We start from the raw sequence: 23289 nt of genomic DNA, 5'->3' as shown, positions 1-23289 counted from the left end.
CTCCTTTGGGCTGAGAGGTGAAACCAGGCTTTGAAAGGTTTTGAAAAATATTCAAAGGAAAAAAATAGGAAAACCAGAAATGCGGAAGGGATGTGTTGCTCATACTGTATAACCCCGTGGTCCTCTTTTGGGACTGATCTCCCAGTCAGCGTGCTGATGTAGGGCAGAGGGGAGGTAGCCATGAGGACCGACAGAAAGCTCCCACCATGACCGCTCCTGTCTTTTATTTGCAGTATTCAGGAGAAGTTCCTGAGAACAGAGTGGAGGTTGTGGTGGCAAATCTGACGGTGATGGACCGGGACCAGCCTCACTCCCCCAACTGGAATGCCATTTACCGCATTATCAGCGGAGACCCCTCTGGCCATTTCACCATCCGGACAGACCCCGTCACCAACGAAGGGATGGTAACCGTTGTGAAGGTAAGGGGAAAGGCAAAGCAAATCCGTATTTGTCACCCTTTCAGCTAGCTAAGGCTACAAGGATCGCCAGAAGCCTGCTGTTATTTCATGCCTTCTCTACCTAGGAATACAAGTGCTCGGATCTGTTGTTTCCCGTCTCTGTGCACGAGTCCTGAATACTTTTACTTCAAGCATAGGCCACTGGTTCTGGGTTTCCTAACTCAGCCCAGCCCACTGTAAGCTTTCATAAACTCACGTGCTGAAGGCTCTTCCCAGCATCCAAGCCTGACCTCCACGTCCTGCTCCTCCTTAGCTTTTTGATGCTGTAAGAGGGAATGGTGCCTGGGCTGTGCAGCCCTGCCTGGCAGCTTTAGGGCAGAGGCTGCACCTTCTCCTTTCTGAGCCAGAAAACTCCCCGTTAGCTGTGAATCAGGGGTAACGTTTCACTGCAGGGAATCAGTCAAATGATCCTCTGTGAAAGCAGGGAGTGCAGGAGAGATTTCAGGAGGAGTGAATTTCATGGTAATGGAAAGACAGGAGAGATTTTCCTCTGATTGAGTTGCTTGGCAGAAAAAAGTTGGAGAAATTTTCCTTTTCCTAGTATGAAGCCATAAACACATAGACAGATCCTCAGCTCAGACTAGCTCCACTCAAGTGAAAGCCACTCTCCAGGTCAGATCAGCAGAGGATCTTGTCCAAAGACTCTGAGAAGTAAGACTGTAAGTATCCACTGTCCCTTCCTTCCTCCATCTGTTGTCTTCAGCATTAGAAGAGCTGGAACCCTCACACGATATCTGCAGCAAGAACCAAATTCTGTTTCCCTCCTTGCCTCCAAAGAACATGACTTTATCTTCATTTGAGAGTTCACTTCCCTTTCAGTTACTGAGGCCAGCAACCCAGGCAGTGAATGCTTCTGCAGTCATTACACACAGCCAGAACATAACCGGCTCCATTCGGTGCTCACTGAATCTCTTCCCAGATAAGATGCCTATGGATGCTCCCTCTGACTACCAAAAAAGTGAAGGCATCACGAATAGGCTGCTGTGATCTGTAGGAGCTTGCGTGACACGCACTGTGCACTGCACCTGAAAAGGATAATACACGCTGTGATGGATAAAGCCTGCATCTTTTGATAAGTCTGGCCTTCTCTAACAAAAAGTTTTAATCAACAACTTAGGATGAAACATTAATGTTTAAAGAGCAGCGTGATTTAAGAATAGCTCTGTGTTGAAAAAAAGAGCCCCACTCCCTTGTAGCTAATAAATTGCAGTCATTCTTAATACATCCAGTTTGGGTATTAGGAAAAATGACATCAGTGAAATGCCAATGAGGTTACGCTGGTAGGAACGTGTGAGTTTGTGAGCTTGTCCTGTGCTCTAACCCTTAGGCTATGTGTGTGTGTCTGCAGATGCCACTTTGCTGAAACTTTAAGGGAGACATCATCTTACCTGCTAGATGGTATTTCAGCAGGGTCCTTTTATTTATCACTCTCTATTGCTCTGTAATGATGGTTGACAGCCTTATTTGGTGCAACGTTACAAAACCTCTTCAAGCTTAGCAGTAGTTCTAGACACGTGTATATGGATGCATATATATGTGTAAGTACACACATATCCATATGTACATATTTTCTGCTTAAACAGAAAACATTCACCAAAGTAAAATGCAACGATTTAACTTCCGTTGACATCAGCAGCCAGTCTGAAATCGAAATGCCAACATTTTCACTGCAAGCAGGGGAGGAGCCCTTATTCTTAATCTAGTAAAGTGTCCTGACTGTAGTTTAAAGGCACATCAAAGTGAACAACAGGGGATTTACATGATCAACACTGCTGCACAAGGACTTCTGCATAATGAACCATCCCTTGTTCAGAACTTGCAGGCAAAAAGCAGGGTAGATTTGTCAAGACACCATTGATGCTGGTGTTGACTTTCCACTGCTGTGTAACCCACAGTGATCACAATGCAAAGAGCCACATGAAAATCCTATCTTGTCAAGCTGAGCGCAAAGCTTGAAATTACATTGAATGTCTTCACTATATAACCTCACCTGATCCTCCTGGGCACTCACAGTTTCTTACCCTTATCAAGCCAGGAGGCTTTTTGGTGTATTTTCAGCAAGGAGAATGAGTGAAATTGCTTGTGATTAAATTTTCATGGTGAAGAAGGGAAGACTCTTAGGATTCCACCTTCTTCTTTGAAATATTTTGTTCTCTGTTAATAAGTGAATATGCTTAAAGATTTGGGGAATGTATGCACGTCAAACTGGGTGGCCGGTCAGAGCTTGTTCTTCGTGGCGTGGGAGCAGTCTCTTGCTGGTTTGATCGCTGATATATATTAAGAACACAGGTAAAAAATTAAGTCAAGTAATGAACCTTTTATTTACAGACCCTACATGGCTGGATTTTGATGTGGCTCTTTGAAGCTGCTTATACATAACTCCCCACTGCTGCAAGCAAAAAGTTTTGCATCTGAGCTATGGCAGTCACAGAAACAGCGCAGAGAAGGGTGCTCTGTGAAGAATCCCACCCTTTCACCAGCAGTTTGGGGGCCAGAAAGGGAGGGCCAGAAATGCTTCCAGACCAAGAAGCCCTTTGGAGTTCAGGTGATGCTCATGGGGGCCATTTTGCAGCTGCTGTCAGCAAAACCCCCTCTGCTGCTGCAGTCCAGTCACCCAAAGTATAACATTTCCTTTTTCTGTTCATGCCTTTCCAAACCATCTCCATAACGATGCAAGACTCTAATCTTCAAAGAAAGCCTTGATCAAGGGGAGAGAGAAACTTCCCACTCAGATGAGACACCGCAGAGTCTGAAGACAATCTCCAAGAGCAGCAGTGGCTGCCCTGTGGCAGCTGGCTAAGTAAAATGTTATTATAAACTCTGCATGGATCAGAGCTGTGAATTTGTAATGGAGATGCTTCCGAAGCTTCTCTTATTATTTGTCTCAACAATAACATGAGGCAAATTTGTTCGCTTCCATTAAAAGTACCTTGAGAAAAGGAGGACACGTGGCAAGCCCTCGGCTTTGCTCTGCTACATCCAAGTTGGAAACATTAGTGAAGGAGGAGGATGTGCAGCATCTCCAGGGGGAGGTTTCAGAGCCATTTGTGCCAGATCAGATACTGAACATCCAACAAGGGGTACCTGCAAAGGTGCTACTTTTTAATTTCATGTCACGTGCTTCTTGGACATGAAATTAAAAAGTAGGCAGCGGTCCAGCACCTCCTTGTCCCGAACATAGTGGCTCTGTGGGCTTTTTCAGGATTCTGCCATCATAGAATCATAGAATCATTTAGATTGGAAAAGATCTTTGAGATCATCAAGTCCAACTATTAACCTAGCCTTCCCAAGTCCACCACTAAGCCATGTCCCTAAAACTGTGTCGGACTGATCCAAACACAGTATTTTCAGTGAGATGAATGGAGATGGAAGGGGTTGGTGTGGTGTGAAGAGCACAGAGTGCTCTGTGCACCATTATCCTCAGAGGGAGGCAGTTTTAGAGAGCAGAAGTATGAACTGTTCTGGAAGAAATTGCTTATTATGATGTGAAAGAAGTTCTGCTTAGGGCTGGACTGTGTCTGGCTGCAAGGGGCTCCTTTCCCACTGGGGACAATAGCACAAACGCTGCCATGAAGGCACAGGCTCTTGACTTTTACCTCACCACCACCACCACCAAAATATGTGAAATGGGACTCAGATGGGCACAGAAGAGAAGGAGGCAGATCAGCTCTCTCTTGCAGACTGAAGCGCGATGTACATTGTGGGATGGGCGTTACTGGTGATCCCAGTCCAGCCCCGGTCCCTGCACAGCTTTTCTGCAGCCCTGCTTTCGTTGCTCCCAGAAGAGAGAGAAAGAAGCTGAGAGAGCAGCTCTAGGTGGGGGGGGGAGAATCACTCCCTTGCATCAGGCCACGTCCTAGCAGATAAGTGTGTGGTCAGTGTGTCCTGTGCATCATCAGGCAGGGAGCCCGGTGGTTTCCCGCATCAGTCCCCGCCTGGAGCTGCTCAGATCAGCCCCCCCGGCTCCATCTGAGCCACTATGGGGAGGGACTGGCTGTGGGCAAGGTTAGAAAAAGTGAAGATGGGAGGAATATAATGAGAGGGATGTGAAAAGAAATCGAGGAAATGCATTAGTCAAATTGTTTCAAGGCCTTGAATAGTGTTTAATTGGGAACTTTTACCATGCATCTTTTTTGAATGCGGTACAAGTCCATGAGTCAGTGCTGGTGGGTGTACTGGGAATCTTTATGCTTCCTTTTATTTATTAGATGTTGGCCCTGCCTGTCAGGAAACCATTTAGCAATAGGAACATTTGCACTTCAATCGAATAGAGATTCCACTGTTTTACCTTTTGCCCCTGAAATTTGTTTCTCTCATGTAGCCTCTTATGATTTGATTTCTCTCCTGACAATACTGGGTTTTAAACAGAACATGGAAGCCAGATCTCGCTGATGTAAATCAGTACAGCACTACTGAAGTCAATGTAACCATGGCATTTTACACCGTGAGAGTACGCTTTGCAGACTCAGCGCTGGAGAAGGTATTACGGAGAATGGTTACGCTTCTAAATTTATAAATTATGGCAAAGCACTTTTTAACAAGCAGAGGTGTGATCCTGCATAACTCAAGCCTCCCTGGCAGGTGATTAGCGACTTCCCTCATAATAATTAGTGGGATGGTTTAGAAATTATTATTATACTCTGGTTCAGTCAGTTGTGCCAGCAAAGGCTTTTTACTCCTTCTGGCTCCTAAGACACGTCATCTTTATCTGCCTGTTGAAAAGAGATCTGTGGCCATCCAACAGCAAAAGGTATCTGTAGGAGTGTGCAGGCAACCTCAGGAGATCACGAGGCGTCTTGCAAGAGGACAAGAGGTCCCACTGGAAGGACCACCTGATTAACCGGACCAGGCATTGTTCCCTGCAGCTCCGCCTTTGCTAATAAACTCACTTAAGAGGAAAAGTGAAGAGCACTTCAGGTTCATGAGTCCGCATAGACTGTCCTAGTTACTTAGTCAGCAGCTTTAAAGGCTAATAGCACTGTTAAGTACCCGTCCGGTTCCTCTTAACAGGCTCTGCCTGTTGCATTCAGAGCAGCCCGTGGTGGATTCGTTCATTCAATGCTCGACTAACACAGGCAGGTTCTTTTTTGGAAACCACTTAGCCTTGGAACAAAACACAGGGCAAATCCTCCCTGCTGTTTGCAATTCTTACTTTGTGGAGTTTTTTTAACTATTTGACCCTCCAAATACAGGAAGGCGAAATCCCCCACTGAATTGAAGCTAGTCTGGATTTACACCTTCAAAAGAACTGAGCTCAGGAGGAAACGAGTTGAGGCAATGACTTTGATATCATCTGCCTTCTAAATCGTGCAGCTTTCAGCCAGAAGGTAGAATTTATTCTCTGCTTGGCTCTATACTTGCTTGTTTGTTTGTTTTAGGCAGTCGATTATGAGATGAACAGAGCTTTCATGCTGACAGTGATGGTATCAAACCAAGCTCCCCTGGCCAGTGGCATCCAGATGTCCTTCCAGTCGACAGCAGGAGTCACCATTTCAGTAACAGATGTCAACGAAGCACCGTATTTCCCAACGAATCACAAGTTAATCAGGTTGGAGGAAGGAGTGCCTATGGGGACAGTCCTGACAACGTTTTCAGCGGTGGATCCTGATCGCTTCATGCAGCAGGCAGTAAGGTGGGAGACCAGGCAGCCAAGTGAGCTTACGTACAGGTGGGGGATTTCAGCTGCAGAAGTTTGGGGAGCAAAGCAGCTGAAAGCTAATTCACTAACTGATGTGATATGAGTGAAATGCTTGGCAGGACTGGCACCCTCAGTTGAGTGCTTGCTTGTGTGTGCAAGCTTGTAAACTCACAATCCTCCCCGTTCCAGGTAAGCCAGACTCTGAGCAGCTGGGTCCAGGAGGGCAGGCAGAGTTGGATCCCACGTTACTGGCATGCAGAGGGTGGTTCGCAGCTTCAAATGCAAGCGGTCGATAGCAAGGGGTCCCTGCGTTGTTACAAAGACAGAGGTCAGGGCTGCATTGTACTAAGTGTTTTGTCTCTGCCTTGTCAAGTATGCTTTGACCTGTGTTGTTCATGCACTTTATAAACACAGAGGTTTAGAAAAAGGCAGCGTTGTTATTTCTGTTTTACGAGGGGGGAAACTGAGGCATGGAAAGGGCTAGGGCTAGATTTCCAAAGGGAATGACTGGGATTTTTAATCATGTCTTGTTCCATGCTTAAAAAGCGCAGTGCGAGAGGAGCTGTCAGCCCATTCAGGCAAGGCTGACTTGGTTACAAACAGCTGCTGAACAGACCTTTAAGGTGTCATGTAGTTAAACATTGCCGAAGCAGGCAAACACCCATTCACATGCCATTGGCACTTGGTCTTTATCTGACTAATGCCAGTCCGATAAAGCAGCCCAGCAGCCTTTGCCTGCTCTGCAGTAAGCAAGATTTGTTCTGACCTTCTCTTTACCTTCAGACCAACTGCCAAACATAACCTCCTCGTTAGCTGCTTTCCCTATGAATGGGATTCGGCTGGCCAAATTGTAGCCCTGTAAAAGTCAGATGTTTGATCTAAGCAGTTTAAAATCAGATCTAGTCCATGCTGCAACCGGGAGGGTGTCACTCACTGTGTTTTGTCCCACCTGGGCAGACTGGGGACTGAATCCATGGTCCAGGATCTCGACTCTCAAGCCTTCCCACCAGAAAATACATTGGCAGAAAAGTGTGTGTGAAAATGACAGTCCTTGTGACACCTTTCACAAGTATTTCAGTCTCTGTCTGTGCAGACGAGAAATGCTTTTCCTGCTCTTGGATACTTCTACATCCACAGAAGTTTGCTTCTTTTTTACTCCCACTCTGTAAGGACTGCAGTATTTTTAGCAAAACCTGAGTATATGATGTGACCACAGCCGAGGCCACTTAAACTTACATCAGTTGTGACATTTCGTGTCAGGAAGAGTTTGAAATATTTCACCTGGCACAGAGCTGTCTGGTCTAGAAAATGATAGTTTATTCACTGCCTCATCTTGTTGTCTTTAGACAGGTATTGTGACTTTTCAGGAGAGAGACCATCCTAACTAACAAGCCAGTTTTTCTTATATTCTTTTTGAAATATTGGCCTTTGAAGGGTCTTTATTTCCCTGACGTCTGTACCAAGGCTGCTTTTCAGAGGAGAGAACAGCTCATTTCTGATTGAATACTCCCTCTAACCTGGAGGTGGATGATCTGTAATCCAAATGAGCATCTGCCGTTTCTGGAAGAAGGACCGGCTCTGCTGAGCCGTTCCTGTCATTGTATGTGCAGGGTCTTGTAAGACTTTCTGTGAACGTGAACAGCCAATTATTTGAGTTGTTTTTTCCTAGGGCTTCCAGGACAAACATTTTGTGTATCCACCAGCACTTCATTTCCAAACCCAAGTACAATCTCTCTTACCCTCTTTTCATCAGGACAGCCCAATGCCAAGGCTTTGCAAGAAGCAGTGGGGCATTGTTGGGGTCCTGTCTTTGTGAGCTATGCAAAGGATATTTTGTTTTTTCTTCACAGTTAGTATTGGTGAGTTAGGAAAAAAGATACCCAAAAAGCTAAGCCTACAGATCCATGATAAGCACTTCACAGAGAGCTGATCCAGCTGCTAGAGTCTTGCATACAGTTTTCAGTCTCTCTCTAAATACTCTTTGATTAAATAGTGTTTTTACAAATAGAAGATAAGGAAGCAGGAGCATCTCCAGTAAGGCACAGCTTAGCATGGCCAATGTCACACCTCAAGTGATCCTCATTAGCCACAGACACATTCACAAAGCCAGCTTTGAAACTGGATCCTTGGTCATTTAGCAGAGAAAGGGCAGGGGACTCACAGTGGTGATATTAAAAAGAAATGAAAACATCCGAAAGAGTTTAGCTCCATGAAATGTAATTCTTTCCTTTGGCAGGGGCTTGTGCAGCTCTGTGTTGCTTTCCTGCTCACATGGGTTGACGCAGCTCAAGTTTCACGTTGAGTTTCAGCTTCAAACAGCCCTTCTGGAAAGGGATATTCACCTGAAGCCAGGAGTCCTCCTGCCTGTGTATCTAACTACAAAAAATTTATATAAAACTATCAGCAAGTCTGAGTTACCCATGAAATAAGCTCAGCTTTTGTTTGCTTCTTTCAGTAATTTATAATTTGGCCATCTATTAGCTTCCAGTTTAGGTAATAAGGGTCCGTCTCAACTCAAACTGTACAAAACTGAGAGGTAGAAATCAAAAGCAACAAATAAACTAAAACCAAGAAAACAAGCAAGTGAGAAAGGCAAACAGAACAAGTTGATCTGGAGAACATGGACGAAGTTTGCCCAAAACAAACGGTGTTTATAGCTGGCTGGTAGGACATGAACAGGCTTGGGCTGTGAGTTGGCTGAGTAGCTGGAAGGCAAGTCTGCTGTTGGGTCCTTCCAGCCCAGGGCACGCTGGGGACTGCCAAGGGGACCCCCTTGTCGCTGCTGTCTTCCAACCTCTCACATGCATAGGGTCATCTTACTTGCTATTTCAGGAACATATAAAAATGTTTCAGGAGAGCAGACCTGAAACTGCATCACCCTTGGGTTGCACGCCTTAATACAGCTGTGATTTCCCATTATAGTGTCCCCAAGGCAATTGCTGCTGAAGATACGACTCTGATACAAAAGAGTAGCCTGAAAACTGCCATTCTTCCAATGTAGTATTCCCAAATTCTTGTTTATTAGTGATGAGCAGAAAATAGGAATATCCGTGGTTTTAGAGCAAGAGCTATTTTAGGAAGGGCAATGTTAAGAGAAGGAGAGCGCAGGAATCCACCCTCTAATTCAGGCGCATGAAGGCAGTGGTCATTGCAGACCCCATTTTTCCTCAACTGCAGAGACCTCAGGCTATGTCCATTCCCAGCAGCGGGAAGCTGGCATGTAAGTGGCACTTAATGAAAAGAAGAACCTTTAAAACGAAAAGAAATAGAAAAATTGAGTAATTGTAGAGGTCAAAAACCAGATACTCTATTAGTATTTTGTTTGTCAACAAAACTAGTTATCCAAAGGTCCTTTGAATCATGGGTCAGGAGTCCAGAAAAACCTTATTTCAAGCAATATTAAGGATATGTCAGTGAAAAGACTGCCATGTATTTATTTCCTTTCTCTGTAGATACTCCAAGCTGTCAGATCCTGCAAACTGGCTGAACATTAATGCCACAAATGGTCAGATCACTACTGCTGCTGTCCTTGATCGAGAGTCAGACTACATTAAGAATAATGTCTACGAGGCCACATTCTTGGCGGCTGACAACGGTGAGCCCAGGCTTCACATTGTTCATGCTTCAATAAGACTCTAATGTGATGCATTAAGAGAAATGATGCCCTGACAGAGTTGTCAGTATAAGTTATCTTTTTCCCAGGTTTTTATGGTCAAAAATGTGAAAGTGGGATGGGAAATTGCTGGAGTAAATTAAATGTGCACAGTATACGGAGAGTGTTAAGAGAAAGGGAGGGCAAATGGAAAATCGATTTGGGGAGTTCAGTATAGCGGTGTAGCCTGAACTTAAAAAAATATCAAAGGGATCTGCTCTCCAAGGGCTGCCGAGCACACTGGTCCTGGTAATCATCCCAAAGGCACTGACCAGAGCATTCAGGAAGGCTTGCATCAGGAAACTAGAAGTAATTGTAGGGGATGGCAGGAGGGTGTTAAAAATAAGGCAATCCATTGAACTGCTGCGGCTTTCATGAAAGGCATCTGTCTGTCTGTCATCAGAGCTAATCCCTCTCTGTCCACTACCATTTCTGAAACGTCCAGCCATCATCAGGGCACCTGGATGCTTGTGTACTTTATTATCAAAGTCACTGATGCCGGTACAGACCATCTTGTGGATAAGTCCTGTTAAGGCTTGCTCTTCTCTACTCATTAAAGATCACACAGTGGTTTTGGTCAAATTAGCACTGTGAACCTCAGCGTGGGCCTCGCTCAGCAGTCCATTGCTGCTGTCCTGAATGTCTCTTCCTAATTCTGATTAGGAGGAATTGACGACTTTTTTGCTACCTGTACCTGTGCAGCCATGCTGTTAATGTCATTCATCATTTCCTCCAGTTGGAAACAGCTCTGTAGTTTCCCTGGGCAAGAAGAGGGCCTTCCTCCCCCTCTCCCACCCTCACATTTCCCCTGCAGGGTGCTGAGTGCTCACATCAAACCAGAGCCATGCTTCAGCAACAAAATTAAGTCCAGGCTTGGCTGCGAGCACCTAAGTATATTGCTTGTACTCTGTAGGTGCTTTCAGGACAGTGTTTGTGTTAGCTGTTGTCATCCCTCAGGCTGAAGGGTTCCATGTCCATTATGAGCAGATACGGTGGTGCTTGCAGGGCTAATGAAAACTTGCTCCCTCTGGGGTTTCAGGCTTCACTTCAGTCATTGCATCCTGGGTCACAGGGGCAAGGCAAACGCATGGAAGAGTTTCAATGCTGAGTAGTAGTACCAAGAAGGAAACTTTGCGCCTTCTTTGTGCCATCAATGGTAGGACTGGTGTGGTCCCACAGCCCCATCCTAAGTTTCTGCTCTGTGAAGGTAACCAGGGCAGTGAAATCCAAAATAGTCTCATGGGGATCTAGCAGCGTTTATCTGCAAGAGCCACAGGGCAAAGCAGGTCAAATGAGTTGGCCAAGGCTATTCACAAAAGCAGTGGTAGAGCTTGAACCCATCAAACTAATCCTCACCATCTGACCTTGCAGATCCCGGGCACTTAGTACAAGGTGATTTGGAGTTAACCCCTTTCCTTGGCTTCAGTGCTGATGTTGCAGTGCATCAGCACTTCCACATCCATCATTCAGCAGCTCAGAAAGTGAGGACCTAGATAAATCTTTTTATTCTGAAAAATTAATCTATCACTGGTATATTGCAGCCATTAAGATGCACATAAAGCAACACCGTATTTAAAATTCTGTCGAGTGTGCTTAGGATAACAGCTAAAGTTTCGTTTAGGCTAATAGACTCTTTCCACATTCCTCCAAAGTTCCAGGCTCTTTGGCATCACATACTCAACAAAGAAAGGCTTTGGCTCGAGGGTTTTGGTGGGGATTTTTCTTTCTTTCTTGAAGAAGCAACATCTTGTTTCCTTGAAGTTTTTTTCGCCATTCTCAGTATGAAGAAGTTTAGCCAAATACTCCTTGGTCATGCTCTCTTTCTCTCCCTGGGCTACAGTGCAGAGATACTCACTTTAAGAAAAGTCTTGGCTTCAATGTAAGGGGGTAAAAAGGGGAATCCTAATCAACAGCATATTTTTAGCCTCGTTTCTCAGGAGAGAGAGAAGGTACGCAATGACAAGAAGATGTCAGTTAGCCACAGGCACAGTTTACTTCATTTCTGCCGTGATTTGTCAGTACAGTGGCCCAAGTTCCTTATACATCTTTGCACAAGCAGGATGGGAGAAACTCCTGCTTGCACCTGAACATGAAAGCCAGATGGCTTGTACCTCGCTCCAGGAGTGCTGACACTGGCACTGTGAAAAAGGCAATGATGGGGAATGCAACAGTTAAATGTAGATGTAACCGTTGTATATTCATCTTTCTTTTGAAATACTGTCATTTGTATTTCAATCTTAATTTCAGGGAGTGGACCAACTTCTCCACTGGAGTCAGTGGTGCTATGGTAGTCCTCATCTCTTGAGCATAAAGTCTAAGGATCCTTTGTAGTACATCAATACCTGCTCTATCCACGTCCTTGCTCTCTCCACATAAGACAGCTGAAATAATTTGAAATATTCCATGGTTTGTAGTACTTGGACATTTAAGAAATTGTTTACTTTTCATTTCTTTTGAGATCGCCCCAGAACTGCACTCAGGAGCACAAAGAACGAAAAATACCAGGAACTGGAGCCCAACAGTACCAAACAGCCCTACAAAACTGCATTTGTACGTGCAGCAATTGCAGGTTATTTCAGCCATGTGCCAGTTAGTGCCTCTCAGGACTGCTAGTTTGCATTCAGTCTATCTCAGAGGCTAGAGTGTGAGCCTTGCATTCATCCCAGAAGACATTCTGGGTAATGTGAAAACAGTGAAATCACTTTGCTTGGTCCCGAACGTCAGTTTTCATGTTCAGCGGCAGGATCCTGATGGGCTGTCTGTCTCTCCAGAAGCTTTCAAGGCTGATCAAAGACATTGTTTTAGAGGGAGACCTACTCTGTGCTTACTAGATGAAAGGATGAGATCACTGATTGAAGAGCTTATGTAGGAACCACGGAAGAAGGATTTTCAGGGGTCCTTCAGAGTTTTCAAGGCTCCCTTGAAAAATGGAGCAGAAATGAGAAAGGAATGTAGGAAGGAAAGTCTGTGGAAGCAGAAGCAACATTTGAAAGCCTAGTGGGGAAGTGGTTTGTGTAGCTTTGTATCTAGCACTGGGAGGAAGAGCCAGGACTGAAAATACAAACTTAAAAAAGAATTGCTGGAGCAGCATTGTCTGAGAAGGGAGGCGGTGGGCAGATCAACATGGAGCTGCTGTATGTATGTGTGGGGAGAGAAATTAAAAATACTGTGCCATTTCTGGGAAGGCTGTTCTCTCTTGCCAGGGCAGGTATTACTTTGTGTAAGTGGTCATTAGTCAGACAAATGTAGCTCTTCATCAGTAAGGGGCTGGAGGACCAAGACTGCTGTGCTGCGGCATCCCTGCTGGTTGGGACAAATGTAGAGGGAATGAAGAACTATGTTGGGACATACTGCTGCTGCCATGGGTTAGTAGCATCACCTAACATGTTTGGTGATGGTTAGCTCATACCGTAGGCTTTGAGCGAGGACCTTCCACCGCTAAAGCTAGGGCTGACTGTGAGATGGGCTGGAGAGTTGGGCTTTCTTTGAAGCAGTGTAATAGTCTGCAAATCTAGAAACTGGCTGGCAAGTGCTACGGGAAATGCTGACCAACGGCTTACGCTACTTACTTTTTCTTTTCCCCTCCAAGCCCTCTTCTTCCTCTTGTTAGCTATCTTTCTCATGGTTTTTCCTCTTCAAAACAGCCATTACCAAAATTTGCTCTAGCAGCTTGGCATCACCTCCTTGTGTTTTTAGAGTTTGACTAAGGACATTGGGCTACAAATCTGCAAAATTCAACCTCCGTGTTCTGCAGGAGTGAAAACCAGCAACATTAGGAGACTTGTGGAAGTTTTAATAATACCTTTTAAAGCAAGGGACCATGAAAGTGCAGTATGTCCCTAATAAGGTCCAAGGAGGGAGGGTGAAAATCCTGGTTTATTGAAATTGGAAGGCAGGCAGGGGGCTGGTCCATGGTGTTGTCATTCCCGCTGCTCCTCGAGTGATGGTCATCAGTCCATGTTCAGCTCTACCTCTCCCGTTCAGGTATACCCCCCGCGAGCGGCACTGGCACTCTGCAGATCTACCTAATCGACATCAACGATAATGCTCCTGAGCTCCTGCCAAAGGAGGCACAGATCTGTGAAAAGCCAAACCTGAATGTCATCAACATAACAGCCGCAGATGCTGACATCGATCCAAACGTTGGGCCCTTTGTCTTCGAGCTGCCAAGTGTGCCATCTGCGGTGAGGAAGAACTGGACCATAACACGGCTGAATGGTAAATGGGGCAGGCAATCCTGAGGACATTTGGACTCCGATTCACTAATGAGGCCACGTGCGGTTTCAAACTTCCCAACTTTCCTACTTTTTTATCTGATTTTTATTTTTTAAAGCACATTATGGCTGACATTATAGACAAGATAGTTAATCAGAAATGATTTGTATCAGACCTGCAGCATAACTCTGAGAGGCTTGGCACTTGGCTTTTTTTAGTGCAGTTCATAATTATGAACAGTTATCAGTAGTGAACAGAGTATAAATCATCCATAATGGCCAAGGGGGAAAAAAGCTATTATCAGTCTTCCTTATGTTCCAGTGTAATTGTCATAAGCCACAATCAGGATCAATGTTCATTTCTCTGACCATAATTGCATAAAGGCAGCCTTTTAATTTGCCATGGAACCAGGAGGGCTAGGTAAGTGTGAAGATTACCAGTATGTGAAGGATTTTTATATTGCAGCATGCAACCACAAATGGCCCTACTTGCCCCTCTTATTGGTAGTTTCAGTAGTAGATGGAAAATGTCATGGAGCCACGGTCTGGTTTTGGATTCAAAGCCGGTCCCTCTCGCTGAGGTCTGGCATCCTTTGCCAAGCCAGGGGCAATGACTCGTGCCCTCACAGCTCGGGGCTCAGTCCCACAGCTCTTGTATCACGATGGGAGGGAACACGAGAGGGATTACCTAGCTGAGCATGTCATCCACGGGTCATGGGCTTCTGAAAAATCCCGAGGTGGGAGGGTGGGCGAGCAAAGAGGCCAGGGGCAGTCCAGACCCAGGAAGCATCATCCATGCTTTCGTATTTGCATTTCATGCCATTTTAAACGCATGCAACTGGATTTGCAAACAGCATCAAGGTGGGCTAGTACAGGAGTGAAAACACACAGTATTTTGCAAAACGCAGGCTGGTTGTTGACCAAGTTCTTAGGGCAGAAGTCTGAACCTGTCCTGCCCAGGTGTATTGTTGGTAGCCTCTTCTTCAGGACTCAGAAGACTGCTCTGGCAGAGGAGCCCTGCCTGTACAAGTGTGGCTGCAAGGCTCTGCCAGAGTGTCTGTCATCTGTCTGTCTGTCTTGGTCTCTCCAGGAGATTACGCCCAGCTTAGTTTACGAATCATGTACCTGGAAGCGGGAGTGTATGATGTGCCAATCATCGTGACAGACTCAGGAAACCCCCCCTTGTACAACACATCCGTCATCAAAGTGAAGGTGTGCCCGTGTGACGAGAACGGTGACTGCACCACCGTCGGGGCGGTGGCTGCAGCGGGGCTGGGCACGGGTGCCATCATCGCCATCTTGATCTGCATCATTATTTTACTAAGTAAGTACCGCAGGGGCTGACACTGCTGGGAGACGTTGTGTTTCCCATCCTGTTCCCTGTTGTCCCATTTCTATACGTGGTATTTTTCAAGAGCCGTGCGAGCTCTGTGCAAAGGACAGAGCTGTGAGCTTTGGGCTGCGGGGGGTGGTTCACACATCTGCACTCAAACCTCCTTCGCTGCAGTGTCAGCAAAACGAGCTAGAGCCCTCTCTGCATGCATCGGACTTTTCCTTCTAAGACCTCCAGGAACTCTACAAACATCATTACACCTGACAACATCTTGTAGGTAGTGAATGTGATATGATTCTCCACATTTTGCAGGAAAAAATTGAAGGACTTGTCCAAAACCCTGTGGCAGACTCCCCCATAGCTCTCAGGTCCCTGGCTGGCTGTGGATATACTGGTTCCCAGTGCCAGATGCACTGGTTATGAGAGTCTGGCTAGTCCCTGGCAGAGCCAGTGCATAGCTGTAGTTTTCTGATTGTTCAAAGGAGAAGAAGAATGGTAATTATTCCCATTGCTTGTAAAATGACAACAGATTGGAGAATCGTGGTGGATTGTGAGTGTTTTTAGAGGAAGGATCCCCAGTTTGTCAGGAGCACTGAAGGGCTGGGGGGTGCATCGCAGAGAAGAGCTGGCCATTCCTTTGCTTGAGGCAAAGCCATCCCTTTTGCACAGCAAAGGCTGTTAGTCCCAGGCTTCCATGAGCATTACCAAAAACCATGTGTGCACACACTTAAAAATAAAAATGATATCATTATAACTTCAAGCAGGAGTTGGCACAGTAGGAATAGATAAAAATGAGTGCTGAAATGAACAATGAGGTAAATATTCATCAAGAAACACAAGAGGAAACCATGGGACTCCCATTAAAGCTAATGGGAGTTATGGTGCTAAATCACATTTAATATTTACCCCCAATGTGTTTAAACAGAGAGCAGACAGAGCGACGTATGCTACAAATGTCACCTAATGTGGATATGATATGGTACATTAAGAGAATGGGTCACCTCTGGGCAAACATCCACCCTCCTGGGCCAGTGATGGGAATATATTGTTGTATAATTGATTTCCTGTATCAGTCTGGAGAGGGAGCAAGAAAACCGGGTGTTTGTGGCCGTGCAGTCCCCACTCCTCATCCAGCCCATCTGAGGCCGTGGAAGCATCCCCGTGGCTAGCCACGGTGCACAATTTCTGTCCTTCATTGGGTGTGGGGTCTCAGCAGCAAAATGTTTTAGGCTGCTCCCTTCAGCAGGGGCATTTGTTGGGAATGCATCGCAGTTGCACAGCCAGAAGAAGCCGTGGTGTTCGTCGGTCCTGCCACGTTTGGTACGCTGGAGTGTGCAGGTGTGCTGCTGCCGGTAGGCTAAGAGTTTGCACTGGAAGCCACAGAGGTGATTGAGCACGGGGCTTCTTTTTGCTGCTTTTGTATAAATCCAGTGTTAAAATACGATTTAAGCAGTTGAAAATCCTGTTGACTGAAATTAACTTCAGCTGAAGGACATTTGATTTAAGAGATTCCTCTTTTCATTTTCAGATACATTATCCCATTTTAAATTACGGGTTTTATTACAAAAGCTTATTTTTACATTCATTGTAATTCTAATTGACTTCTTTTTATCTTCAAGAGCTGCAAAGCACTGTATCAGTGATGAAAAATGTAATTTGCAATGAGCAGTTTTCCAGTTACATCCTTCCAGTGTTTTGCCTCCTTTCTGTCTGTTTTATACCGTGACCCCTGAACAATAGCCTGGAAAAAGGCAGATGCGGGATTTTTTGTGCTATTTGTCCATTTTAGAGTGAGCAGGTCAAACTTGATGGCTTTAAAAGGGAGAAGCAGCAAGGGGACAGATCTGAGGTTGCTCAGGTGAAGGAAGTTTCTGCCTTTACCTTTGCTCAAAGGTTCTTTTTCTTCTTCCTGATACCTGATGATGTATTAGCTGCACAAATAACACATTTAGAAGAGAAATGCAATAAAAATTGTGAAGGGTGAAGACAATAGATTTCAAGGAAAACTACATGCAGAGTGAAAATGGGTCTAACAGCAGTAATAGCACTTCCCATTCTGCAGAGTGAATAAAAGGAATGAGAGTGCACTACATCTGCTATTGACACTTCGAAGGTCTCTTTTTTTCAAGGTAGTTGTAAAGGTGTTAATGGCACAGTTTTTTCCACAAGTGCATGAAAAAGTAGCATTTAAAAAAAAAAAAAGGAAAGGCAAAGATAGACGCTGGTAACCATTATAATATTGTCTTTGTAGACTAGGCAGGTATCTTGTTGGGAGAGAGCTGAAAAGGAACAACGAGAAAAGGACTTCAATAGTCTGCTAAATAGCTCAGGTTTTATATTGCAGATAAGAGTTACATTTTCTTTCCTTTTCTTTTTTCTCTCTTGAATAGATCTAGGATAAGCATTAAAGAAATGCTGAACTATCTGAAAACAATTCTGTTAGCTGCCAGGCAGGGATGGCAGCCAATTGGCACACAATGGCAGTAATTAGCTGTCCGGTCCTCTTCTGCTCACTTCACTGAATTCCTGTTGGGTATAAACACTTTGGTGCTGGGAGGAAAAACTCAGATCCTCCTAACGACCTCCTCACGCAGTGGGGCTGCAGGCTGGGCTGCCCGCCTGGGTCTCCAGGGTCTGGTCTCTTCTCCATCCTTTCCCTCCGTGAAGCAACGCCAAGGCTCTGTGAAGAGGCAAAGGGAAAGAAAACCTGGTTGCTTGTTCTCCTTGTGCAGCTGAAAAACACAAAGCAAGTTTGGGATCTTACGTCCTGCCTGGGTTCGCTTCTGTTGGCAGCAGAATGATGAAATGAACCTGGACCACACGTTCCCACCTCCACTCTCCATCCTTCTCTCCCTTCTCCTGCAGATTGCTGCCATCACAGCTTCGTGTGTGGCTTGCATGGAGAACAGAGAGGGAAGCAGACACTGGGAGGTGTAACTGCATCAGCTACCCAGGCTTAATTTAATTTTTGATGGCATTATTTGCAGCTACTGGGTACAAGAATGAAAACAAACACATTAACAGGTTCTTGAAGAAGACACGATCTGGTTACCTTATGTTAGTGGAGACTTAAGGTCCCGGAGCGACTTCCATGCAGTAAGTCACAGGGACCGCACAGCCGCCAGGATGTGGGTGGCCCTTTGAAGGGTGAGGTTGTGGAGCAGGGAGCCAGCATTCACTTTGGGTAAAGTTGTTTAAAAGTGGAGAAAAATTTCTCGTGACTCAAGAACTGTTCATCTCTTACTGTTACTGTACTGAGAGAGATTAGCCAGGGCCTGGCATGTGAATGCTGATGCCTGAGGAGGCTGGCTGTGTGCTACCGGATTTGCTGTCCCTTGTTCTGCAAAGCTAGCCCTGCTCTCTGAAAGGATTTGAAATGATCTTAGATCTGCTTTGCAAGTCGATGGCCAAATGCATATGCTAATGTCCCAGCTAATGTGGTCCTGGAAGTCTGGAAAGCCTTCCTCCTGTACCAAAGAAGAGTGTGAGAGAGTCCAAATCCGATTACAGGACCCAGTGTTACGCTGCCTCCCCAAACCAGTCTTGCTTGGCCGGTGGCAGACAACAGCAAAATGACTGCCATGGCCAGGGCTTGTGACCTGGATGGGCATCGCTGTGTCACGCTGGTGGAAGAGCCACTCGTGCACAGGTGCTGGTCACCTGTACCTGTTTGCTTCTCAGCAACTCTGCAGCTCTCTTCCCTCCGCCTTTATTTTATGCCCCTGAATAAAATAAAGGTGGAAGTCTAATCCTGAAATTCAGGATTTAGATCAAATATTTTCAGGAAGCTGCAGTTTTCACACTTTCTGTTTGCCTTTCCTTTGATTGTGTGTTTTACTTCTGATAAACATCGGCTCAATCCGCGTTGGTGATGGATCTTAAAGAAATGTTTGTAGTGAAGGCTGTCACAGTACTTACAGCTCTCAGTGATCTCTCCCTTATAAGTTAGAACATGCAATAAGATAAAATTTTATTCCTCTTACTAGCAGCCAGTGAGGTTCTCCATAGTGGAAGAGGACAGGGGAGACCTTAAGGCAGGCCACCACGCTCTGACACACGCAGCCTGGCCTCGCGCCGTGTGAGGTCCCAGCTCACCCAGCTTCTTCCCCGTTACAGCCATGGTTCTGCTGTTCGTGGTGTGGATGAAGCGCCGGGAGAAGGAGCGCCACACCAAGCAGCTCCTGATCGACCCCGAGGACGACGTCAGGGACAATATTCTGAAGTACGATGAAGAGGGAGGTGGAGAGGAAGACCAGGTGAGAAGCTCCCATGGGTCATGGCCGAGGACCAGCTGTCAATCTGTACTCTCAAAAAGGCAGAAACCGCACTGTTTTCACTAAAGTACTTGCCAAGGGTTTCGTTTATTCCCAGGCAGCTTTATCGGCTTCCCTGGTGTGGCATGGACATGGTGAGAGCCAGCTTAGGTCCAGGGGATTCAGCCGGTCACTGGGACACTCTCCCATGCAAGCAGGACCATGCCAGGAGGCCAATGCCACATGGATTTTTCTACCCCATAGGCAGCTTCCTGGGGAGCGACTATAAATCAGTCCGTTGACACTCATGTTCAAACAGTATTTCTGTTATTTCAGTCATTAAAATTGTATATTTTACCATACCCCATCAGAGATCTTAGTAAAACCGGCTAGCAGCTACCACCCTCCCCAGACCTGTGGCTGCAAGCACTTGCCTTGGCTCGTTTGAGCCTAGAGCTTCTGTGGGCTTTCCTTGCATTTACTGAATCGTCTCTAACGTGCCTTTAATTTCTTTTAATTTCTGGATGTGTTTGTGAGAAATGTCTAAATACATTTGGGGATTTTCTTTTTCACTGCGAAGCGTACAGTGGCAAAGCTTTGCATGGTGAGAGAGCCCTAAGCCACAGTCTGCCTGAATGCAGTAGCTGCTTCTTACAGACACCGATGCTGATGTTGCATGAAAACTTCCCTGGCCCGCACTCCTGGGATGTGCTTTCCCTCTGCTACAGATGTATTTCCTCAGCTAAAATAGGAAAGTTTGGTCGCTCGTGTTTAAGTTGCTGGTTTTGTATTCCTACCTAACACAAGTAAAGAGCCCGTGACACTCTCAGATATGAAGTTCACACAAATTATAGGACTCTGCATCACATAATGGCTTTGTTCTTGGTTGCTTAAATGGACTGCATGGTTCATGGGTCTGTGCAGAGGCTGCTGTGTTCATGGTTGGTGTCAGTGAGTCCTAAAGTCAGTGGTGGAGGCTGGTGCTTAAGAAGATGAAACCACTGCAGCACGTCCTGCCGTGGAGGTCCCGGTGGCATCCAAAGGCAAGCGGGTGAGCCTGAGAGAGCCACCACGGGGAATCGAGGCCGGGACTTTGCCCAAAGTTCTTATTCCACAGAAAAATCCTTGCAATTAGCATTTCTTTTTTCTTGTCACTGACAAGTTATTTATAAATATTGCTCCTGGAGATTCGATCATCCCCGCTTGAGCAGAAGAATAGTTTTACGGGTAGAACAAAGTACAATGTTACAAGCATTCAAACTAGCTGAAGTATCTGGTTTCAGGCAACAGAACTGTAGGCTTAAATATTTTAGAAAGGATTCGTTAAAAATAACAGCAAAGGAAGAGCAGCAAAACACCACTACCTACAAAAATACATTTTTAATGAAATATTACCTGGTTCTCATTCCTTGATAGAAACCTATTCTGTTGGGATTTTTTCATAAGCAGAAAGAATGTAATTACTTTGAAAGGCCTACATGCATAAATGCAATACACATTTTAATGTTTTTACTTCTGTAGAAATGAAATTGCAATAATATGTCTACCAACACTGTGTCCTTACATTGTATTATGGGTTTCTTCAAAAAGTTATGCATATACCTATGCACATGCAAACAAAAGCCGATTTTTTATCCCAAAGATTTAGACACCATGTGAAATATTCAGAAAATATTTTAAGTGATTGATTTAAATTATATTTGAAGATGCACTCTTAGGAGGTTAATTTTATGAACTAGTCAGAGGTCAGGTTCATCTGTAATTTAGATAGTCAGAGGTGCTACATACCCGGGGATAAGATTTGCCTGTCGTACTTCAGCTGAAATAGGATTAGACCCCTTGACTTGTTTGTACCTTGGGTGAGTAGATGATCTGAACGAAAAGCTCTTGGTTTCACTCTGTGCTTTTCCATTTGTCACAGGATTACGATTTAAGCCAGCTCCAGCAGCCAGAGACCGTGGATCACGTGCTGAACAAGACACCTGGAGTCAGAAGGGTGGATGAAAGACCTATTGGTGCTGAACCACAGTATCCTATAAGACCTGTAATCCCACATCCAGGGGATATTGGTGACTTTATTAATGAGGTATGTTCTGTAGCATGTCCCGTGTCACATCTTAAAAGCTTGAGCAGCCAGCTAAAATCAGCTATGCAACGTTTTCCTGGCTGCATGGACCAAGTGATGCTATTGCTCACACGGGAAGGCTGATGCAAGGCAGGGGAATGACTGGCATGAGCAAAGGGTGCAGGACTTGGCCTAATAAAGGCATCAAGTCTGTAAAAAGCCGCAGTGCAAGCAAAAAGCCTAAGATTTCTGACTTGTGGCTATCACAAACACCGTGCTTTTTGTCATGCGGGCAGTATAACCTGATCCTCCTCTTCTATGGATTACTATGAATATTGCAGTTGCTGTCAGTAAAAATATTTGTCGGGACAGGGACAAAGGAGTGTTGTCCTGGTGGGGAGGCGGTGGCAGCAAGGCAGCTGCGGGGGTTGCCGAAAGCCAGAGGCACCGTTTGTGGCTCCTGGACTTGTAATTATTTCGCCAGTCTGTGCCTTCCTAGTAAGCTCTATTTGGTCTAAAGCCTCAAAGAGTTTGCAGAACAGAGAGATTAATCTCAGATCAGAGAGGGATTCTTTATTTTATGTTAAATTACTGCTCCTTTATCTGCTTGTACAAATAACTATCCATTTAGTATTTCTTATCTCATTTTTAGTTTTGAGTGATTGAGTGGTTACAAACCGATCAATGCATTATTTCCTCCAAGAAAAAACACACCATCCATTTCCTACATCAGAAAAATAAATGTTTTAGCAATTCTATTATTATATGCATTTCCTGCTGTGCTTTTTCTCATTTTCATCATTAAAATTCCTGCTTCCTTTGCTCCTGCCCATCCTTCATGCATACATTTACACACATCCATGCATGTGAAGACTCGCTCTTACACACACTCCAGCTACTATTCACTGCAGTAAAACCTGCTCCATCTCCCCACACTGAAACAGGAGTTTCTGAAGGTGTGAATGCAGAACATTTTGCTTTTTTGCGGGTCTGTTCCACTCAGCTTTTCCTGACGCTGGGCTGCAGCAAAGCAATTCTTTTTCTCCATATCCCAAGGCCATTTCCATGGCCTGCCTACACTGCTGCCCAAAACGCACGGGAACAGCAATGCTTCTCAGCCCTCTGCCCAGGATTTCACACCCCAAGGCTCTCCTAAATTCTGCTAGGAGTGATTATTTTTTTTTTTCTTCCTGAAGGAATCAAAATCATCAAAGTTAAAGTAATTGGTAGGAGAGGAAGGGTACTGTTCATTCTTTCATTGGCCAAGCTGGAAATCTTAACAGGCAACCCCAGAAAAGACACGCTGTCCAGAACTGAAAGCTTTCCAGATCCCGAGCTGGATCCCTGGAAATAACTCCCCTCCTGTTCCATCCAGCTCTTTTACAGCGGCACTGGGAGTTAGTGGATTTTCTGCTGGGGGCTCCACCCAAGGGGGTGTCTGGGCAGGGGGAAGCCCCAGGACCCTCATTTTCTCGCCATCCTCATTCAGCTTTTCATCATCTTCTTTTAGCTTTGCTTCAGGGATCCCAGACATCCCACCAGCCCAGACCCTTACCTGAGCACCCTTCCTTAGCACCGTCACCGTGAAACCCCATGGTGGGTATTAACGCCATGTGTTTGTCCCCTGCAAGGGCCTGCGTGCGGCGGACAACGACCCCACGGCCCCCCCCTACGAT

The 23289-nt window shown here is 45.4% G+C and overlaps 1 protein-coding gene across 1 annotated transcript in view; it reads left to right on the top strand.

Moving 5' to 3' along the window:
• The first annotated feature begins 206 nt into the window (after positions 1-206).
• Positions 207-23289, top strand: part of LOC104157777 (cadherin-4) — a 23250-nt gene continuing 167 nt past the window's right edge. Inside the window, exons 1-8 of the mRNA XM_009695246.1 lie at positions 207-419; positions 5837-6090; positions 9549-9691; positions 13733-13966; positions 15053-15286; positions 19412-19551; positions 21470-21634; positions 23245-23285. Of these exons, the coding sequence (XP_009693548.1) occupies positions 207-419; positions 5837-6090; positions 9549-9691; positions 13733-13966; positions 15053-15286; positions 19412-19551; positions 21470-21634; positions 23245-23285 (1424 nt within the window). The remainder of the gene's footprint in view (positions 420-5836; positions 6091-9548; positions 9692-13732; positions 13967-15052; positions 15287-19411; positions 19552-21469; positions 21635-23244; positions 23286-23289) is intronic.

This window comes from Cariama cristata, unplaced genomic scaffold (assembly GCF_000690535.1).
Source record: "Cariama cristata isolate BGI_N322 unplaced genomic scaffold, ASM69053v1 scaffold23122, whole genome shotgun sequence".
Taxonomy (NCBI): domain Eukaryota; kingdom Metazoa; phylum Chordata; class Aves; order Cariamiformes; family Cariamidae; genus Cariama; species Cariama cristata.
Note: the sequence above shows the minus strand (reverse complement) of the source record. Positions and strands in the feature narration are given on the sequence as shown.